Source organism: Anas acuta, chromosome 17 (genome assembly GCF_963932015.1).
Source record: "Anas acuta chromosome 17, bAnaAcu1.1, whole genome shotgun sequence".
NCBI lineage: Eukaryota > Metazoa > Chordata > Aves > Anseriformes > Anatidae > Anas > Anas acuta.
In genome coordinates this window covers 3881183-3901306 of record NC_088995.1, presented here as the reverse complement: position 1 = coordinate 3901306, position 20124 = coordinate 3881183, and the positions used below count along the sequence as shown (strand labels likewise).

Here is a 20124-nt window from a genome sequence, read left to right as displayed (position 1 = left end):
TGCGACAGGCTCTAAGTGGCAACTCTCAGGGGAAATTAGCCTGCAGCTTTTGACTTTATTAAATATTCTCCAGTGCGATCCCGGAGGACTGCTCCTGAACGTTGTGCGGTGCTTCAGCTGTATTTTTAGCATCACCTACATGAAATGTGGCCGCCTATCGCCGGTATTTACATTAAGGTCTTCATAGGAATGGTCGAGAACTGATAGATGGCATCTCCTGTCCTTCAGATCAGCACCGTGAGGGTGTCTTATGGGCAGGTACAAGAGCCTTCGTTGGTGATATTGTGGGTTATTATGGAGCCTGATAGCTCTCTTAGAGCTCTGGCTTATAACGATGGATTTACCTGTTTATTAAAACACCTATTTAATGATTGAGTGCAGTGATCTTCGTGGAGCATCAACAGCGGGGCTGCGCTTGGGCTCTGGAAGCAGGGGCTTGGCACAGAGGTGCTGCCTGTGTGACGGGCTAACAGGGCTGGTGTGGAAACACAACCCAGACTTTGCAGGGGCTGGGGGCAAGCTGCAATTTATATTTCTTCCCGTGCTGTCAAACAACTCAGCGTTCATTCGTGTGTTTGCTTCCAGAACCTGTCTGCGATATCTATCAGTTCGTTCCATCTGCAATATTTATCTGCTCCTGGAGATTTCCTACCAGTGGGCAACCAACCGTGCCGGAGGAGACGTGGGAAGAGCCGAGCGTTGCGGGTAGGCTCTTGACGGGCTGTGCTCCTCCTTCAGCCCCCAGCCAGCTGCTCGGCAGCTGTTGTCACTGCTGGGACCACAGGGATTCGAGCTGGGAGCTTCCCTCGCTCCCCAAGCGTGAAATCCCCGTGGAGCCAGGAGCCCCAGCGCAGCGAGGCAGCGGCAGCAGCCGCGTGCTGGGCTCGGGGGGACCTCCGCAGAGGCCCCGCAGGGTAAAGCACTGGGGTGGCTTCCCAGGGTACAGCGTTGCTTACAGTTTGCTTGTTTAGGTGAATTCACGGACTATTTCAGGCCGTGTGTGAGACTTGGGTCCGTGGGCACTTGCTTCCAGGAGGACTGGGTCTGGCGAAGGTTGGAGATGCGTCATTTGTCCCATCTTTGTGCCAGCTCTCACTGATCCTTTTCGCATAAACGGGCCTTTTGGAGTGGCAGATTTCCTCTAACCTACAGAACTGCTGTTCCATAGCCCTGCAGGAATAAAGGAGGTAAATGCCCAGCCTGGCAAAAGGCAAACACAGCAGCCAGTGGCTGGAGCAGCTCAGCACTCCCCGTGGAGGGAGGCAAAGGCGCCCCTTGCCCGGCTGGCTCCATCCAGGGGCACGGCGTTGGGTGCTGGTGTGGGTTTCAGGTGAGATGTGATGAAGAAAGGGAAGGTTTCTTTGCCCTGTCTGACTGCTTGAATGTTTTTCTTGACTTTTTATCTGCAAAGCGTGTGACTTTAATCCCTGCCTCAGAATTAAGCACGGTAGATGCTGCTTAATTGCGAGGGGGGGAAAGCAATGAATTCCCCGGTGGGTAAGAGTTTACCCTTGGTGCCCTGACCTCGTTAAAACACATTAACTCAATAAAATCCCGAGTATTTAAAGACGAGTGACTTCTTCCTACCTGGAGGGGCATAATTAAGCCATTCCACACCCCTTAAAGCAGAGCTGTGGGGAGGAGAACAGAAGAGCCCCCTGTCCTGCCTGCGTAGGTAAGCGAGCAACTTCCCAGTGGGGTCATTTTGGCTCCCCCAAGCAGCACCCCACAGCTGGGAGGCTGTCAGCAGGCGCTGGGACAGCCTGGCTGTGATTGCAGAGGAAACCCAGAATTTCCTGAGTGCTGCTGAGTGACAGACACCCTGCCTCTGCAGGGCACGCAGCTCCGCAGCGTCTTGCATCGGTTGAAATTGTGGTCAAGTGTTTTGCATTAAAACAGACAATTTCCTGGACAAGGCATGCAACAAAACGTAGCGGGGGAAGGTGGGGGCGGTTCAGTTCATCCATAAAAATTCCTGCGCAACATAAAATTGGAGTGTTACCCCTTCCTTGGGGCTTCCTTGTTTAAACATTCCTCGGATGTTAGCGAAACGCATCTCAGTTTTATCCATGTCACAGAACAGACCCAAAGCACCTTCACCCCTTGATCTTTGGGGATTTTAAGGGAAATGCAGGAGTTTTCTTGACTGTACGTCTCAATTTGGCCATGCTCCCTCCTGCTCAAAGCCCATGGCTCAGGCACCACCACGGCAGGCGGTGGCTCTGCTCCTTCTCTGGGTGCAGGCGGTGGCAGCTGGCCCTGCTGCTGGGGCACCGGGGGGACGGGGTGCGGATGTCCCCTCCCCGGGGAGCCCGACAGAGGCCAGCTGGCAGTAACTGGGGGGGCTGAGAGGGCTCGGAGGCCTTTACGAGCTGCCTCGTGGTTATTTTAAAAACATTGTGCATTGTTGTGTCCTTTGGCTTGGGCGGTGAGGTGGAGCAGGGCTTGATTCCCCTGGGCTCTGGACAAGAGGGGAGCTCACACGAGGTGCTGGGGGCGGCCGTGGCTGCCAGTGCCCTCCCCGTGCAGAGTCCTCATCAGGACCACAGCTATCTGAAGCTAAATCCACCGTCGTTGGCTTCTTCCATGAACACGCCAGGGCTGCTGGCTGCAGTTGTTCCACGAGCAGCTCAGCCGCCCAAGCGAAGGTGATGGAGATTTGGGGATGGAAACCCTCCCTTGTCCCTGTGCCAGCCCGGTACCAAGGAAAACTCGGAGAAGTTTATTATTCTGTAACTTGTTCCTGTAGCTCCACAAACACCAAATTTGACCTTGGGACCGTGACTGCTGCTGCCTGTGCTGACTTCCCTGGTGCTTTTGCCCTAACCAGTTTTGCCCGAACTCGTCGACTTGCTGCTAGGGCTCCTGCTCGCCCACCAGAGGAGCTTCCCAGCCGGCGGGGAGCGCTTTGCGTCAGACGTTTCCCTCGTGGTTTTTCTTCGTTCCTGCCATGTGGCCGAGGGTTGGAGGATGAGTAACCAGCCGAAACCTCAGCCCCGGGGAAGGTAGGCGCAGGGTGACCGAGGGTACCTGCTTGTGCCTGCGCTGCCTCGGCAGCGAGCTGGGCTAGTGACTCATCCGAGGAGTGACTTGGGTGGCTGAGGGTTTTTTTTTTTAGTAGCAATAGTTGTTAATAATAAATAGCTCTGAGTTCAGCGATTGCAAAACAGGGCAGGCCGATAGCCCAGGGACTGAAACGGAAATTTCACCAGGAAACGAGGCAAAGTTCGCCCCTTCCTCTGGTAGCAGGGGACGGGTGGGTCAAAGGCTTCAGACCCCATCCAGGTGCGTGCCATGAGGCTGGATTTGGGCTTGTTGGCAGTCGTCACCGAAGACACAACACCCATTGCCAAGCTGATTTCTTGCAACCTATGAAAAAGCCTTTGTGGGATCATGCTTTTGGTTCCCGGGACAGAAGCCAATTCAGAAACTCACTTCTTGAATTCTTGGGAGCCAATTTTCCCTTCCTCAAGGTTTTTACCTGCAGTGCTGTTGACAAAAAATGTGCGTGCGGCCCCAAGAAGCTATGACAACCATCCCTTGTGAACAGTCCCTGGTAGGTCGGATGGAGTGAGGTAAAATCTCACATCTCTCATTAAGAAACAGAACGGAAGGGAAAGGAATTTCTTCCTTCATGTGCTCATGTTGCTTTTTATTTTCAGATGTGCCGTATGTGTAGCCGAAGTTGTTGAAATGTGTTTTCCTTTGTTTATTCTAACTTACAAATAGCTGCAGCAGGTACAGTTTGCAGCTTTCTAGGCTTAACGTCTCAGCCTTTATCTTTGTACAAGCTCCTCTTGCTTAACTTTGTAGCTGAAGCTAAGATTTTCATGAAAGTGTGGGGTAACCAAACTTAAGTATCTAAGGAAAAGCAACGTCCTGCTCTCTCAAATGAACAAGGGAGTGTAAGAGAGATGAAGTTGTCTGGGTTTGGGCAAAGAAAAGGTCCATTGCCTTTGCTTCCTCTTTACAGGCTCAGTTTGAGGCTGTTGAGTAAATTTCCAGTGTGTGGTGGTGTCAATTATTGGGATTTTAAAAGCTTAGCACGAGTCATGCAATATGTGGCGATCAGAACGATGTTTTCCTTTCCCCCCCCAAGGTTTACTTTTGCAATCTGTATGTTGTGCAAATCCCGGGAGAAATTTCTTAAAGCTCTGCCCAGGAAAGTCCCGCTTGACAACGGGACTCAAACCAGATCTGTCAGCCCCTCCAATTCGGGGAGGCTTTGAGCTTCCTCGTGGAAGGGCAGCCCCTGAGACGTGTCCTGTCTGCGGAGCAGGAGTGGAAGGAGCCCTTGAAAAGCGACTGAAGAAGAGTTTGCAGACTCCCAGAGGGCTGCGAACCACAGGCTCAAAATCACTGCTTCGAGCCTGGGAAAGGGAAATTAAACAGGTGCCAGCTGGTGGAGCAGGAGGAGGATGAGGAGGTCGCCTTCTCCTGTCCCCCTTCCCTCGCCGCAGGCTGTCCGGCATCCCGCGAGCTGCTACGCCTCAGATGCAAGCGGTGAAGTTTTTTTGGTGCCTCTAGAGAGGCTTTGACTTTCTGTCTAGAAGCTATTAATTACCCAGCCGAGGAAAGCAGAACACAAACCCAATTAATGGCTCCCACCGCTTAGACCTGTCTCCCCGGCTGCTCTGCTCTGAACTAACGAGCGGCTCCTTTCACCGGGCCACCGGTGAGCCTGAACTCATCGCAATTCCTGGGGAGAAATGAAAGCAGCAGAAACGCGCGGGAACAAATGGCTGGAATCTGGTCATTAACCCGGGCTGAAAATTGACTCAATCTACCAGTAATTACCCGGGGAGCATTGGGAGAAGGGCCTGCTGGAGGGTTCGGAGCTGGTATTTGACAGACGATCACCAGCAGTTGAGTTAGCATCGCTGAAGCTGCTGTCCGGCATCGCAGGTGCGGTGACGTGCGGGTGAGTACGGGGCTCCTTCACCCCAACCTGGAGCAAAATGGGTCAGTCTGGATCAGCTCCGGCCTCGAGTGGCTCCATTCTTCAGTGATATTTTATGGCCCAGCTGCACAGCATCTCATATTTTTGAGTACCTTAGTTTACAGGTCATTTAATTTATTTGCAGGCTTTGTTTCAGTTCCCTAGGGTAATTTTGCTCCTTTGCACACGCCTTCCTATGGAGGCATTAAATTGTGCCGTTTGTCACAATAGTTCAGCTCTTAACGCTGGCAGCCGGGGCTCTTCAAAGATGCTTGTGTGAAGTTGAGACTCCTGAATCATTAGAGGATCATGAAAGAAAAAGAATAATTTAGAACAAGGAGATGTTTTGTCATCTTTGAAACTGGGAAGCGTGCAAAAGGAGAGAGTGTTTAGCGGTGCGATCCTCCTCAAAGAGCTTATCTCAGGGAATCCAGAAAATGAGTTTCCCTTCTTTATGCGGGATGTAAATAATCAAAAATGTCACTCCCGAGCTGCGTAATTTGTTCAACAAAAGAACCTCGAGGAGACGACTCCCCGGGCTTTCATGGTGTGCCCGAGACATCAGAGGACTTGTCTCGGCAGCGATGCGAGCTGAAGTGTTTGAAAACCAAATGAGCAGCAGCGTGTGCCGGGCGAAATAAATAAATAAAGCTCCCAGGTGCTTGGTAAGCTCCCTCGCAGGCTGAAAGCCGTGTTTATCTGGCTAGGCTGGGGGTTAGCTTAGCTCCTGGGAGCTGCGAGGGGATGCAGCGAGGATGTGGTGGTGCAGCGAGGGTTGTTAATGTGCTGTTTAATGCGCTTGGAAGCGGGGCTGAAGCAGGCCCGCAGTTACTATATCATTATCGCGTGTTGGCAAGGAATTGCATTTTTTTTTTTTTTTTTGCCTTGATTTAAAGTTGCTTGCGCGTGTTTATTAAACTGAGATTAGTACGGCATAACAGTTAGGATATTTAAGCACATGTTTAATGTAAGGGGGGGCGCCGAAGTGGGAAAGATCTCACAAATATATGCGGGGTAGGGGCCGGGTGGTACATGGGAGGGGGGCCCCGTGGCTCCCCCCCAGCCCTGCGTCCCCCAGTATGGGCACGCAGCTCAGACTGGGCTCTGCTGGAGGAGCAGGGGCTTTGCCACCCACCTGCACCCCGTGGTCCCCCTGTCCCAGCGGGGGCACCTCTCGGTGTGAACTCACCCGGAGTGTTTGGGGCTGGAGCTTTTGGCTGCGCTCCCATCAGAAATCGGGCTTGTTTTCAGCATTTTTTGCATCCCTTGGGTTTTACCAGGCGCTTCTGCTGGTTCCTCCTGTTGTCCTGTGCTGGGTTTTGTACCTCTTTCTGGCTGCCTCTGTCCCGTCTGTGCTCTGGCACTTGACCATCACTCCTTTCCCTTCCTCTCCTCCTCCAGCCTCCTGCCTGATTTCCCTTTGCAGTCCCAGTGCCCGTGTGTGTGCGTGTGTGCTTTTTTTTTTAAAAAAATAATTCCTCTTAAGGCATTTCCATTTGTCTTTGCAGATCATCTTCAACAAAGGCCTCGCATGCTCTAATTTGTTTTCTATTTCCAGCCTACACTTAAAATAACTCCTTTGTTTCATGAATGGCCCGTGCCTGGATCCAAATCCCCCCCTTTTTTTTTCTGTGGGGTTTCTTTCCCACCCCCCCGTTCCTTGTCAGTATCTTTAAGTGTTTGAAGGGTCCCTTTTGGGCAGGCACTCAGCAGCAGCGTGCTGTGTGTGGCCGCATGCCCGTGCACCGGCACTCGCCACGGAGAAAGGAGCGAAGGGGTTTGGAGAGGTGGTGCGGGAGCTCAGCCGTGTGCTTTTGCGCTTGGGACCCCTCAAACAGACCATCAGCCCTGGGGCTGCCGAGCAGAAGGAGTTATGGCACGAGCTCAGCGTGTGCTTTGTGCTGTGGAGCACGAGGCCCGTCCTGTGCCGCTGCTTGGAGCGGGACCTGGCGCAATGAAACCCTCCGACCTTGCCCCGCACGGCCGCAGTGCCAAGATTTGCTCGCGAACGCTGGCAGAGGTTATCTCGGGGCAGAGCTAAACGCGGGTCCTGCGCCCAAAATAGCTCGGAAAGATTGAAAAGCGGTAACACCAGTCCCAAATCCCGCTTTGCTGCTCCAGGCAGTGACAAGGGCAGGGCGGAGAAGTCTCCTTTCCTCGGGGCTCTGAAGCGGTGCCGCACGGAGCCACCGGTGCCACTGCAGCAAGGACGAGGCATGGCGGCACGACGGGCACAGCTCCCGAGCTGCTGCCATCCCCTCCGTGGCCGTAGGACCCGCTGTGCCTACTCACGAGGGTAACATCCAGCCATCGTGGTGCTGCGACCCATCAGGTTGTGCTGAGCCCTTGCCTCCTGCTCTGCTCCTCCGAGGCAAGCACGGTGCTGGGAGATGGCACGGGGTGAAGGGCCCCGAGCCCTGCCGGAGGAGCTCGGGGCGTGCCTGATCTTTCCTGTTGACCCTGTGCTGCTATTTTAATTTAAAACCTCTGTACCCCGCTGTGATTGAATGCTACTGTGGATTCCTGGGCTGCAGACAGTGACATTGTTTTCTTTGTTATTCTGAATAGAGCCCTAAATTTATGGCAGACGGCCGGCTTTCCTATTGAAAGGCCTTAATAGATACAGTACATACAAATATTTGTGGATAATGTCAGCTGTCTTCCAAGAAAATTTCATGCACATATTGATTAGACAAATCCATTATCGTTACATTGTGGTGCGCTCCTTAGGAATGTCCCTCAGCCCATTTTCATTACGTCTTAATTATTTTTCTGCTTCCACCAGCGCTCTAAAGAAAGCGGGGGCAGGTCTCCGGCTGCTTTTGAGCTCTGGTTTTGATCGGGGGCCGTACGGCATGTGAATGCCATTACGGGCTGCGGGGCGGCTGCCGGCAATAAAGGGGCTTTTCTGCGGGGCCGCGCACACGTGCGGGCTGGGGCTTCGGGCATGGCTGGCTGGTCGGGCTCCTGGAGGTGAACGCTGTGGCTCGGTGTTAATTAAGCGTTATAAACGAAGGTCTCCTTGATTATTGTTTTGAAATGCAGGAGTTGACTGGAGGATGCATATTTTTTGAGTGTGAAGAGGAAAATCATCACATATTCAGTGTCCGAGTAAAGAGGAGCTGATTGCTTTTCCCAAAACTTGCATCGTTTTGCAGTTAAGCATTAGCTTTCGTGCCAATACTTTCCAATTAAATGCACCCCGGTGAGCGTATCCCGGGCAGGGGATGCATGGTGGGGGGGGTCCGGGCTGTTGCCTTTAATAAATTGTCTCCTCTCGTTGTCTTTCTGCTGTCATCTTGTGGGCTACCTTCTAACGTCTCCTGCGGACCATCACGCTCTGTAGACCACAAGTTGAGTAACGTTACTCTGCGCTTCAGAAACAGAATGGTCTGTTAATCTCATTTCAGCAGGTCTTTGCTTTTTTTTTTTAGCGTTTATGTTGCAGCTGAGCAGCCTGTTCTCACTGAGAGCTTTACGAGTGCTGTAAGCAGGGCTGGAGCGGGGCTTTCGGAGCGCTGGGCGTGCCTTGCTCTCACCTCTCAGCTAGACGAAGCCCGGCAGGGTAATTAGGGCAGCTCACCCACGCTCCTACCCTGGCAGCAGCAAGCCGGGGACCCAGCTGGGAATCCTGCTGTCCCTTGGGATCACGGAGCACATCGCCGGGCTCACTCTGACTTTGGAGAGCAACAAGTGCGTTGAGCGCTTTTAATTGTTAGCAAATCAGCTTTCTTGCAAAGGACTCGTAAATCTTTTGCTGCTTTTGCTCAGCATGGGCAGAATCCGTGTGTCGTGCTTTTGCTGGGGTCGGGGCTGTGCTGCGGGCATGCACAGCTCCACGGCCAAGTGCCAAGAGCCTGTCCCATGGCGAGGGGGTGTTGAAGGCTTCAGCAGCGGGGCAGGGTCCTGGGAGGCTCCCAGATGGGAGGCAAGAAGCGGGTTCAGGAGCCCCTGCAGGTTCTCGCCTCGTCCGCAGCTCTGTGCTGTCGTCCTGGGGCTGGATTTGCCAGGAACCTCCCGCTTTCTCCTGTTTCTAATCAGGCTGTAAATCTCCTCGTACCTAGCACCGTAATGGCTAACGCAGGTCTGTGGATAAAACGTGCTCTGATCAGGGCTCCAACCAGGGGGGAAGAAATACTTTTCCTGTGAGACAATGTCTGTTCCTCATCAAGATCAGTTGAGAAAAGTAGTAACCAAACAGCCCGGCCTTAAAGATTTAAGGAGCCTGGCTGCGCTATTTCTGTTTCATTTCCCATTAATCTGCCCCTATTGTTTGCATTCCTCTCTTACAAACAATTAATTCACGGGGACCGGCTGCTGGGGCTGGCTCCCCTCGAGGACCCGTCCTGCAGCCGGGGAGCTGCCGCTCTTTGGTGCTCCCCGAGCTGGCCTGCCAGGAGCTGATGAGCGTAAAGATGGCACCGAGGGGGAAAACGGCATTTTTCCCCCCACATCTCCACCCCTTAGAAACTGCGGTCTCCAATATCTGAGCTCGGTCACTTCCCCGTGCAGCGCGGTGCCCGCGGATCTGCTGGTACGGTCACCGCTCGCCGCCGCGCCGAGAAGTTTGGGGAATGTCTGGAGGGCTTTGATTCTGCTCGCCGCCTGCACAAAGAGAAGCAAAAAAGCCTTTAAACTCTCCTGAAGCGTGACAGTGTGTCTTGGCAGTTGGCGCTGCGTCTTAAAGCTGAACTTGTGATCTGAAGAGGGCTGTTTTGTTTTGTTTTGTTTTTTTAACAAAAAAGAGAAAAAGCCATCGCGTTTCTTCCCCTGCAGACAGCTGCCGTGGTGTGCTCCAGTCCTCCTGGTGAGCTCTGAGTGGGGCACTTGGCTCAGTGCAACCTGCCAAGGGCTCCGGGACCCCTCACCTTGGAGCATGTGTACGGACATGTGTGCAAATTAACCCCCAGGTGGCTGCGAGCAAGGATGCCCGAGCTCAGATCTGTTGTTGGGAAAGTACCTGAAACTTGTGCAGATCCCAGCTGGCTTTCGGTGCTCTCGAGTGCTGCGCATGCTTCCTTGGCAGCTGCAGGGAGGTTTGGGGCCGGCGATTTGGGGACACGGCTTGTCCCTCTGGCCACGTTTCCAAGCCCTGGGAGCGTGGTGGCCACGGAGGTGAGCGAAGCAGGTGCCTGACCGCCTGCTTGGGGGGGTTGTGGCTCGCATCACATCCCGTCAGGATGCACAAGGGGAAGCAGGGCACTCAGAGTGGAAGTGGAAACGTGTCCCCACCGCCTGCTGGGTGTCTCTGAATTCCCCCACGTGCTCAGGGGCTTTCCTGAGCCCTGCAAGGCAGCTGTCCTGTTCCCCATCAGGGGCAAACCTCAATAGCCCACGTCGAGGTCATCCACATTTCTGCCATCCTTAGGCCTTAATGGGAATAATTTGATTTTTTTTTTTTTTCATATAACTTGAGCCCTCTGTAAGGGGGATTCCTTTGCTTGCCGGGCCCTGCTGGGACCGTTGGTTTGGTTTGATTTTGTGTCTGGCTGCCGAGCCGAGCATGGATGCAGGCGCAGCAGCGAGGCGGCCCCGTGCCTGCTCGTCGCAGATAGCGAGTGGTTTATCAGCACGGGCTGATCTGTGGTCTCGCAGGGGGAAAAGAAATAAAAAAAAGGCTTCCTCTTCTTTTCTTTTCCCACCCCTTTTTGGTTTTTGTACATGCCAACTGCTGGTTCAGTTGAAATTGCGTTGGCTTGGGCTTGCTGCGCGCCCCGGAGAGCGGCGGGGAGAGGCCAGCGGGTAGCTCGCAGCGCACCAAGCTCTTTCTGCTGCTCCGTGTGTGCTGATGAAAGAGTTTGATACCGCTGCGGAGCTTGCACAAATCTGTACTTAATAAGCACCTCCGCTGGGGAGGAGGCGCCGTGCGCGGCTCTGCGTGAGATGGAGGAGGAGGGAGCGGTGCCGCAGCTCTCCCCGCGCGGGTCCGTGGTGGCAGCATCCTCAAATCCAGGCAGCCGTGGGAATTTACACTGTGTGTAATTAACCATTAACAGGAGAATAATCGTTAGTGCCTCCTGAACTGGCAGCACGTAGACGTTTGTTGCTTTTTAGTTGGAAACCTGACCGAGTGGAGGCCTGAGACCCTCTCCAAAGGCGCCACTCGCAGTGTCTGTAACAATCGGCAACTCGTAAACCTCTCCTGGGGGCGAGGGGCATCCTCCCACTCTGCTGGTTTTCCTGACTGCGTTACAGCTGCGAAAGGGATTGCAACACATGATCAACCATTGAACATGTGGGCGACGTGTTTGTGAAAATACCTCCTGGGCCACACCGTCTTCTGTGGCACTTGATCCTAATCGGCAAGGCTGATTCAGTACTCGGGTGGCTCTGGAGGTGACACAGGGTGGCCCCGAGGGCTGCTGGGCAGTCCGGTGCCCAGTTACCTGCTGGGACATCAGGCTTGGCTCGCTGGTGGAGAAGCACAAGTGGTCAGGTCCTGGGGATCACCCGAGGCTCGATGTTCAGCTGTTTTACAGGACTGTGGTCGACTTGAGTTCTAATCTGCTGCTTCCCTCTTTTTGCTCGCAGTTGTTGCGTGACGTGGAAGGCGCGCTCACGATGAAGAGGAGCTCCCGGCTCTCCTAATCCTCCGTCGGCGATTTGGAAGCAGCGAAGGCCGCGTCTGCTCTTTCGACATGTCTGGATCTACCCAGCCGGTGACACAGAACTGGCGTGCCGCCGAGCCGCGCTACCCCCCGCACGCCATGTCCTACCCGGTGCAGATCGCACGGCCGCACGCGGTAAGCAGGGCACCTTCCTTCACCTCCTGCGGGGCAGGGGCTGTCCCCAGCCACGGGGCAGTGCTGCAGCTGCACGGGCTCTGCTGGGGCTGGTGCAGAGAAATCTGGCTGCTTCTGCCTTCGCGATACGGGATTTCATCCTTCCTCTCTCATGCGATCCTCTTCCTTTCCTCTGCACGGTGCTTGCAGCTTTTCTCCTCCTAGCCCTTGCTGTGATGGGCTCCGGCTCATCACCTCTGAGTGCTGGAGACCAGTTATCCACCCAGGGAGCTCACTGGGGTGCTGCTGCAGCACTGGTGAGCACTGGGGGGAGAGGGGAGGCGTGGATCCGCAGCCCACCCGGAGCTGGAGCACGCTGCCTCTGGCCTTTTTCAGCGTGACCTTTTTCGCCCTGCACCACGAGGGGAGCAGCATCTTCACCTGGGTGTGGGCTCATCGCTCCCCAGCACGCCTGTCCTTGGCCCTCAGGTCCCCATGATCTTTTCCATCTTATCTTTCTCCCTATTTTTCCCTCCCTCCCTCCCCTTTGACCTGTGCTCTTGTCTCCCCATGGATCAAGCCGTAAGCTGAGCCGAGCGCTGGCTGTGCTTTATCGAAGGCACTGGAGCTCGCACGGGTTAATTCACCCAGATCCGGCCTCTCCCTTCTGTGCCCTGTCACTCACGTCTGTGCTTGCTCATCCTGGATGTTTGAATGCTTTAGGCTTAAGCCCTTAATGGAAAAAAACTCTCCTTAGTGGAACAGCTTTAGTCAGCTCAGGCTGCTTAAATGAATCTTATTAGGTGCTGGAGTGTGGCGCGCACTTGTCAGGCTGCTCTCTGGAGCCAGCTTGGTGGCGAGCTGCAGCCGGGAGGGCGCTCAGTTAGCGAGGTGACCTCGTCTCGGGGTTACCTGTCTGATGGTGAAGGCTGCTGAACTGTAAAGCTCCTGCTGTGCCGAATTTAAGGTTTGACTTGAAAGGCTGGCAGTCCGAGGTATGTCAGTGTAGGGGTGAAATTCCCCTGTCTGCCCTCTTTGGGCTTCAGCAGAGCAGCGCGGAGAGCAGAGCCGGAGTTCGGAAAGGCTTTGAAATAGAAATGTAAGGAGGGTGCAAGGCGAGCTCTTGGCTGCATTAACTGGCTCATCTAGCTTGCTTGGGGTCTGCGTGCTGCTGCACAAAGAAGCTTTTCATCCAGGGTATGAGACAGGCTGACCTGGTTTGATCCAGCGGAGATTTGCTTCCATCAGTGTGAGCGTGTTTATTTGGGAGGTGGGATGGAACGAGAGCGTTTGTCTGAACAAGAAAATCCCAGTTCTCTTTTTATCAGGAGCAGAATGTGCCCAGGTGAGCAAGATCTGCTGTTGTGGCAGAGCCGATTTAAAGACAAATCCCAAAGCCTGAAGACCCAGGGAGGAGAGGGATTTTTGGGAGAGCACAAGCGGCTCCTCGCCTTGGGGTTGAGCCCTCGTCTCCTGCCAACACACAGTGCTCCCCTTCGTGTCGCAACAGCGGGACGACCCAAATGGGGCAGCTGTTTGCAAGTCAGAGCTCTGGGTTTCTCCAACCTGTCCTGCTGCCTGGCTGGAGTGAATACCGGTTTTATTCTATCCTATTAATGTTGGAAGACGCTGCTGGCGTTTGCTCCTAGAAGCTATTTTTACAGCCGGGCGCAATCTTCCAAAGTTACGCGATACCTTTCGGGTGTCTGCGGGCAGGGGAGGTTGAGGTTTTGGGATGGACGGCCAGGAGGATCCTGTCGCCCGCTCGGGGGAAGCGTGCCAGCCCCGGGGGATCGAGCACACCTTGCTTCTGCTCGAGAGGGTGCTTCTCGGGCTCCTGTCCCCATGCCAAATGCCCTCACTCTCAGCCTCTCACCCCCGCGAGCATCTCACCTGGCAGTGCTGGGGCTGGGGCTGGTCCCTGCTGGGGTCGGTCGGGAGAGGAGAGCCCAGTCGCTTTGAAGTCTCCGCGCTGCTTAATATTAAAAAAAAGTCCGTGGTATTTGCTCGCATGTCTTGGCCAGGTCAGTCCTGTCATGGGGTGTGTTTGCACAGTGAGAGCTTGTTTGGAAGAGAGCGAGGGAAGCCAAAACCAACCCAACGCTAGCGTGCCTTGCATCTAATTAGCTCTTGGTTCTGGTTTGCTGCATCCCACGACAGCCTTTCATGAGAACCGGGAATTTGTCGGCCCCGGGATCCTTCCCTTGGCTGGGGAAACTCCCTGGGTCACCTCCTCCTGGGCACGTGCGTGGGGCTGAGCACAGCAGGGCTGCAAATGCCATTATAACACAAATAAATAATTACAGCCCAACTGTGACGGTCGCACCCAGGGAGATGCGGTGCGGCAGGAATACTGAGCTCAGAAATGAGCCGTGACATTATTTTAGGCTTGGAGACACTTTATGAAAAGTGATTTAAAGGATTGCAGCTGTTCGATTTCACAGATGAGGCAAGCGAGAGTGGGCGTTGTGGAGGGGCAGCAGGCAGCGGAAAGCAGGCCGGGCATTTTTTTTCTCCCATCGTACAAAACCTGGGGGGGAAAAAATGTGTTTGAAATGAGCAAACAGAAATGTGCCGTGTACAGATGGGCGGCATCTCCCGGCAGCCAGGTCCAGGAGTTGCTGCTGTGTTCGTCGCCGATGGAGAAGATCCAGCAGCGGTTGAGCAAGGAGTTTGCTGCCTGCTTTCGCTCCTCGCTGCCAGCTCTGGGGTTGGGCTGTGGGCCCGTGGGCCGGATCCAGCCCGAGCTTTGCAGGGTGATGCAGAGAGCTCTCGTCTGCAGGTTGGTGCCCACCTGTACCGGGGCGTCCTGCTCCTCGCTGACGGGCACCAGGTGCCAGCAGCTGTCAGGGAGGCAGACGTGAATTTGCTGCACTGCCTTACAGTGACCGCAGGTTTCATTCCATCTTATTAAAAAAATTACTCAAAAAAAAAAGACTGACAAATGTGCGTGCTTTTAAAGGTAAGAAGGAAGCTTGGTCAAAAGTTTCTGGTTTAGTTGGACTTCTTAATTTTACTTTAAAAATCAGTAGGGTGGGTGGGTTTTTATTTATTTTTTTTTTCTGAAGAGGTTACATGGTTCTTGGCCAAACTGCAGGGGAAACATTTTTGTTTTCCATATTAATTAGCTGTAATATTGGGGCGCTGAGCCGGTTTCTGTCGTGCTCAGCTGGGGAGCAGCAGAATGGTTTGAATGCCCCGCGACCTTTGGCTGGAGGTGCACAAACACACGACTTACACCCTTAACCTTCTGATGTGTCCGAAGTTCATGCTCTCAAAGGAAACCTTGGCACGAAGGATTTTCGTTTTCAGGCAACCTGCAGGTATTTTCTGTAAACAGATCCATGTCCCACGTGCGTAGCACACGGCCCCTTTTCCTCCAAAGCCTCTTGGTGATGGATGTCCCCCGAGGGCAGAAGGGTTCCCTGCTCTTCCTCCCCGGGTGTCCAGCCACTTGCAGTGCCCCGGCGGTTGTTGTGCTGGTGGTGCCCTGATGTTTTGGGGTCCCATTCCCTTCAGGATGCTTCAGCAAGGTGGAAACGTGAGCTTTCCTCTTCCTTAACCCCATGCTCCAGCTTTCAAGGACTTCGTGCTTCTTGCCGTGCCACCTCTCCTGTGTTAGGAGCAGCCCTGTGAGCCTCTGTAGTTCCTGCACTAAACCTTTGTTTGCAAAACAGCACTTGTGCAGCAGCCTCCCCGGCCGATTGTTTGTTTTTTGGCCAGTGATAACTTCTGCCCTGTGTGCCTGAACCAGCAAAGAGCTCGGTGCAAACTGGTGATGTGCTGTCCTGGCCAAGCGGTGGCCTGGGGGGCAGCGTGTGCCTTCCCTGCCCAAACAACTCCTGGCAGCTGGAGTAGAGCAGCTTCAAGCGAGTGTCTTGTCGTGGAAGGAGCTGAAAGTTCCTGAGGTGGCAGGAGCTGGCTCGTCTTCGCAGGGAAATGATCAGTGGCAATGTGACATCAGGTAAGCCCCGTAGAGAGGCAGCGTGCTCGGCATTACAAGCACAAGGCGCCCTTGCTGCAGCGTTGTTTTTCTCGGAGTGGTTATTCACTCCTTTATCTACTGGAAGCAAAATGCCAGGCTGTGTCAGCGCTCCTGGAGCTTGCAGAACGGAAGAGTTCACAGTGCCAAATGCTAAAATCCCCCGGGCTGCAAGGAGCCTTCTCCAACCACCTCCAAGAGCGGACAAGAAAGGCTCCTGCTACCGGCTGCGGAGCTGAGCAGGGGCCGATTCCTGCCTCTGTCTGCCAGCCTGCAGCTAATGGCCAAAGGAGGGCAAAACCCTACCTTGGAAATCCCCCCCTCCCATCAGCTCTGTCACGAGAGCTCAGAACCATCCCTCCTTCACTGCCCCTGAGATTTGCTCCAAAGTATTTCACAAGATCGGAGCAGCTTGAGCAGCGGTTTTAGCAGAATTGGCTTTGTGCTGCGGGATCGGGAGAGCTGGAAGGGAAGGAACAGAACACCTAATTCCCTGCCCTGGGGTCTCTCTTGCAGTGCCAGGAACAAGGAGCTGGCTTACGGGAGCTGCTGTGAGCAGGGCTCGTTTTCCCCAGCACACAGCTCTTAGCCAAAACAGCTCTTTTTCTTCCAGCTATTGCAAATGTCTGTGGCTGCTCCCTAATCTGCTTTTGGGCATGGCTTGATGTAGAGGGTACTCCTTTTGCTTTTGATTGATCTCGAGGTTGTAAATCCGCAGGGAAGGAAAAAAACCTGTGCTGCCTGTGCGGTTTGGCATCGGTGGAGACCCACTAATGCCCCTTTTGGAGACGTGCAGCGGGTTTTCTGTGCTGCCAGCCTGCCTCTGGCTGTGTTGCTCCACCAGCCTCTGCAGCCAGCGGGGTGGAAACGCCTCCTGCAGGGTTTGGGGCTGCTTCTGGTTGGCACTGTTGGCACATTTATTCAAACCAGCGAGCAGGTCGGGTCCCTTGACCTGAAGAACTTGGTGTGGGGGCAGAAGGAAGCGTAGCTGAGGGCTGAATGGGGGACGTGGACAGGCAGCAGGGTCCTGCACAGCCCCCCAGGTAGGTGATGATGGGTGTTACGTGTGGTGGGAGATGCTGGGGGGCTTCCTGCACAAGGGCTGTGCTGACGAGCAGGGCAACCTGGTGTTTTTAAGGTGGAAATTTTGGGTTGTGGTGTGAAAGGGGTTGCTCATCCCACAGGAGCGTTCGTGACCCCGACCATCTTCTGGAAGCAGAGCGTGCGTGAGGGATGGAGGAAGGGCAGGTGGGACGCTCGTGGCTCAGCGGTGTTGTCCCAGTGGGGACAAAAGAAGGGACCAAAAGTCTCGTGATGGAGAGAAATCCACGTGCAGCCCTGCAACGACCGTGCTGCTGTTCTGTGCGCACCTCTGGCAGTCAGGGGTGCAGGAAGGCAGCGTCGCTGAGAGCTGCCCCCACCATGCCACGACCTCTTGTCCATGGATGGCACACTCAGGACAGCAAAACATCGCTGACAGCTCTGGCTCGCTGGAGAGGGAGGGAGAAAAGGCGTCAGGACGGGTGCGTTACTGTGCAGCTGCTGCAGGCGCTAATGGAGCTGGCAACAGCCGCGGCCCCAGCGCGGGGATGGCAGCAGAAATCGATGCCTTCCAAGAAGAGGCCACGCGCAGTGTGGTCACCTCCTAAAACAAAAGGCCAACTCAGCAGCGTCTGAGAGATGGATGGCAACGAGGCCGGGTCGGAACAATGAGGGCGTTTGTCTTCTCGGCACATGTTGCATCCCCGTAGGCAAGATAAAAATGCACGCATTCAGGCAGGTTTTTATTGCTGACCTTATCTCCAGCAGGAGAGCTGATCGTGGAGGAGCTGTTTGTTTGTTTTTGTTTTTTTGTTTTTTTGACTCTGCAGCGAGCTCCTCCCAGCGTTTTGGGGAGGATGTGGGGCAGACAGCAGCGTGCTCGGGGCCAGCCTGCTTTGATCAATAACCACCTCCTCTGCGCTTCAGCGGTGACGATCTGCAGAGGTTTCCTCTTGCTCCCGGAGTCGATGGCTCTCTGCTGTGCTGGGGCAGCAGCGGGCGCTCTGCCACCGTGCTGGTGCCTCCCAGACCTTCCCCCTTCCTCCTACCTGAATCGGATTTGGGCAAAAAAAAATTGTTTTCTCCAGGCAGCGGCTAAAAAGTGCATTTCTCGGTCTGATGAGCAGCTGCTGCCAGCGCCAAGGGGTATCCAGGCACCAGAGAGCTTTTCCTTTTATTGCTAAAATAGGTCACACTTGCTGCTGGCAGAAAGAGATTTAAAGCGACTTCTGTTTTTCAGAGTACAAAGCGGGGGGTGAGGGACATCTCCTGCACCTCGGGGACCCCCCATTTTGGGCTGGTCTGCTCGGTGGCACTGACGGCAAGCCCAGCTCCTGCTCAGCCAGGGTTAGGTAAAGCATCCTGAGCAGCATCTTAGCGCAGGTGGTAGCTGCTGGATGGTCTCAGGGCCTCACAGGTTTCCCGTTTGGGTTTGCCGCTCGGTGCTGGTGGTGTGCTCGTGGGTGTGGGAAGCTCGGCTCAGCCTGCTCGACCTGCTGCATGCTGTGCCGGGCCGGGCGCTCGAGCCCCAAATGCCACCACGTTCAACCTCTCGGTCTGGCGTGTCACCTCTGGCTGGCCTGGTTGTCTGGGGTGTAGCTCAGGGTGTCAGAGGGTGTCCTTTGATGTGGGGAAACGAGCTCTGCTGGGAGGCGAGCGGGGCATGCCAGGGCAGCAGCCAAAAAGTGCTCGGCTCTGCTGGCCCCGTGGGGACACCAGCCCCGCCAGTGGGTTCCCCACGGGTCAGAGGCGTCCCCAGGACAGCACGCGTACAGCTCGTGAGGCCTCATCATCTAAAAATCAATCAAGGGACACTCCACAGATAGAGGAACAACCAGCAGTGCGTTGTTTTTTTGCCTCCCCTTTCTCACAGCACCACCATCACCGGCCTCATTCCTGCCCAGCCCCAGCAGGTGGCTGCGAGGTGGCAGCTCCGTGCAGCGCAACGCCGGGCAGGCTGGCGCCGAGCAGCCCCTGAGATGGTGCTCGGAGCCCTCGGCTTCGGATTCACAGCCCTGGAGGCTCTCCTGCCTTTGGAGAGGGGGAGCCCAGGGGCCGGGACGAGGGCGCTGTGTGCCGGGAGCCCCGTGCCGCGGCCCCGGGAGCTGCCGCCGCCTCCGCGGCGCGGCGGAAGCCGTGATTAGAGGCGGCTGCTCCAGCGAGTGCCACCCTGCGCGCGGAGCCGGCTCAGCTGGCGGATGTGGTGAGTGACCCCGGGACCGCTCCTACTGGGTGTCGGTGCAAAACAAGAAGAGCGGTGGTTTGAAGCGGAGCCGTCTTTTTATTTGCGCACTGAAACTCGGAGGGGAGCTCCTGGTTGCTTTCTCAGCTGGAGACGCGGTAAGCGGCCGGGGAGGGAGGTGATGCTCCAGGCAGCTCGAGCTCTGTCGCAGGTGCTCGCCTGGCTGCGCTCGACATCTCCGCGGGCTCGTTCCTGAGCTGCTTCCCCAGGGAACCAAAAGCGCTGGGTGTTTGTACTTTGTTTTTCTGCTGGTGGGAGGAAGAGAGGAGGAGCGGTTCAGTTTTGTTGTTGCGAGACCGGCTCTTCCTTTCCTCCAGCCTCCTTTCTCTGGGGTCTCGTATTCAGGGGCTGATTCGTGGTCGGACGCTGCTGGCCGATGCCCCGTCCATGTGGCTGTGCTCTTTGTGCTGCGGGTCAGAGCCCGGGGCGCTTTCAGCGTGGCTCTGAAACCTCCTTCTCCTCCTCTAGCTGGAGGTCAGGCAGCTGCGAGCAGGGGGAAGAAGCGAGGCAGGCCAGCAAGTGCACACGGTCAAAACAGAAAGCGAGAGGCGGCAGCGAGGCTGTGCGGCTGCGTGCAGTCGTTGGTGTGGTACGTGGGTTATCCCGAGGTCAGAGGACACGCAGGATTTTGCTGGAGAGCTTACGGTAGGTGAGGCAGCAGACCAAAAGCTCCTGAAAAAGAGTTTAAAGATAAGAAAAAGCTTTTCTTTTTTCCTTTTCTCCCGTGGGGTTGTCTGTGTTTTTGTGCCACTGAAGGCTTTTCTGTAACGGCGCATTCAGTCTCCTGGCTTCAGACAGTTTGATTATTGTATCTAAATGAGCCTGATAGACTCGGGTTATTTAGGGTCACAGGAATTACCAGGAAGGGGAGGGAGACGGCGCTCTCGGTGCTGCAGAATTGAGTAATAACACAAAAAGACCTTGAGACTGAGCGCTTTCATCAGCTCCCCCTCCCAGCACCTCCAGGCAGGGGAAGTGCAAGCGCCTCCCGCCTCCCTCGCTGGCAGCGAAGGACAGCTTGCTGGAAGGCTGACGGTGCCAGAGCACCTTTTCAGTCTGCTGCATGAAGAAGTGTATTTTAATGAGGCTGCTTTTGGCTTGTTAGCATTTTATTTATCTAAAGGCTGGCCATGCGCTGTACCGCGCCGTGGCGGTGATTTATGGCGCTGTAGGCACTCCGGGTCTGCCCGTTTCGGGC

At 55.1% G+C, this 20124-nt stretch overlaps 1 protein-coding gene across 17 annotated transcripts in view; it reads left to right on the top strand.

Annotated features, from left to right (window-relative positions):
• Positions 1–20124, top strand: part of NCOR2 (nuclear receptor corepressor 2) — a 221881-nt gene that overhangs the window by 51234 nt on the left and 150523 nt on the right. For 16 of the 17 annotated variants that reach the window (XM_068654328.1, XM_068654327.1, XM_068654325.1 and 13 more), the window contains exon 2: positions 11471–11682. In XM_068654328.1, the coding sequence (XP_068510429.1) occupies positions 11578–11682 (105 nt within the window). In that variant the 5' untranslated portion in view covers positions 11471–11577. Of the gene's footprint in view, positions 1–606; positions 706–11470; positions 11683–20124 lie in introns of those variants that run through there. The other variant, XM_068654322.1, reaches the window with a different exon arrangement.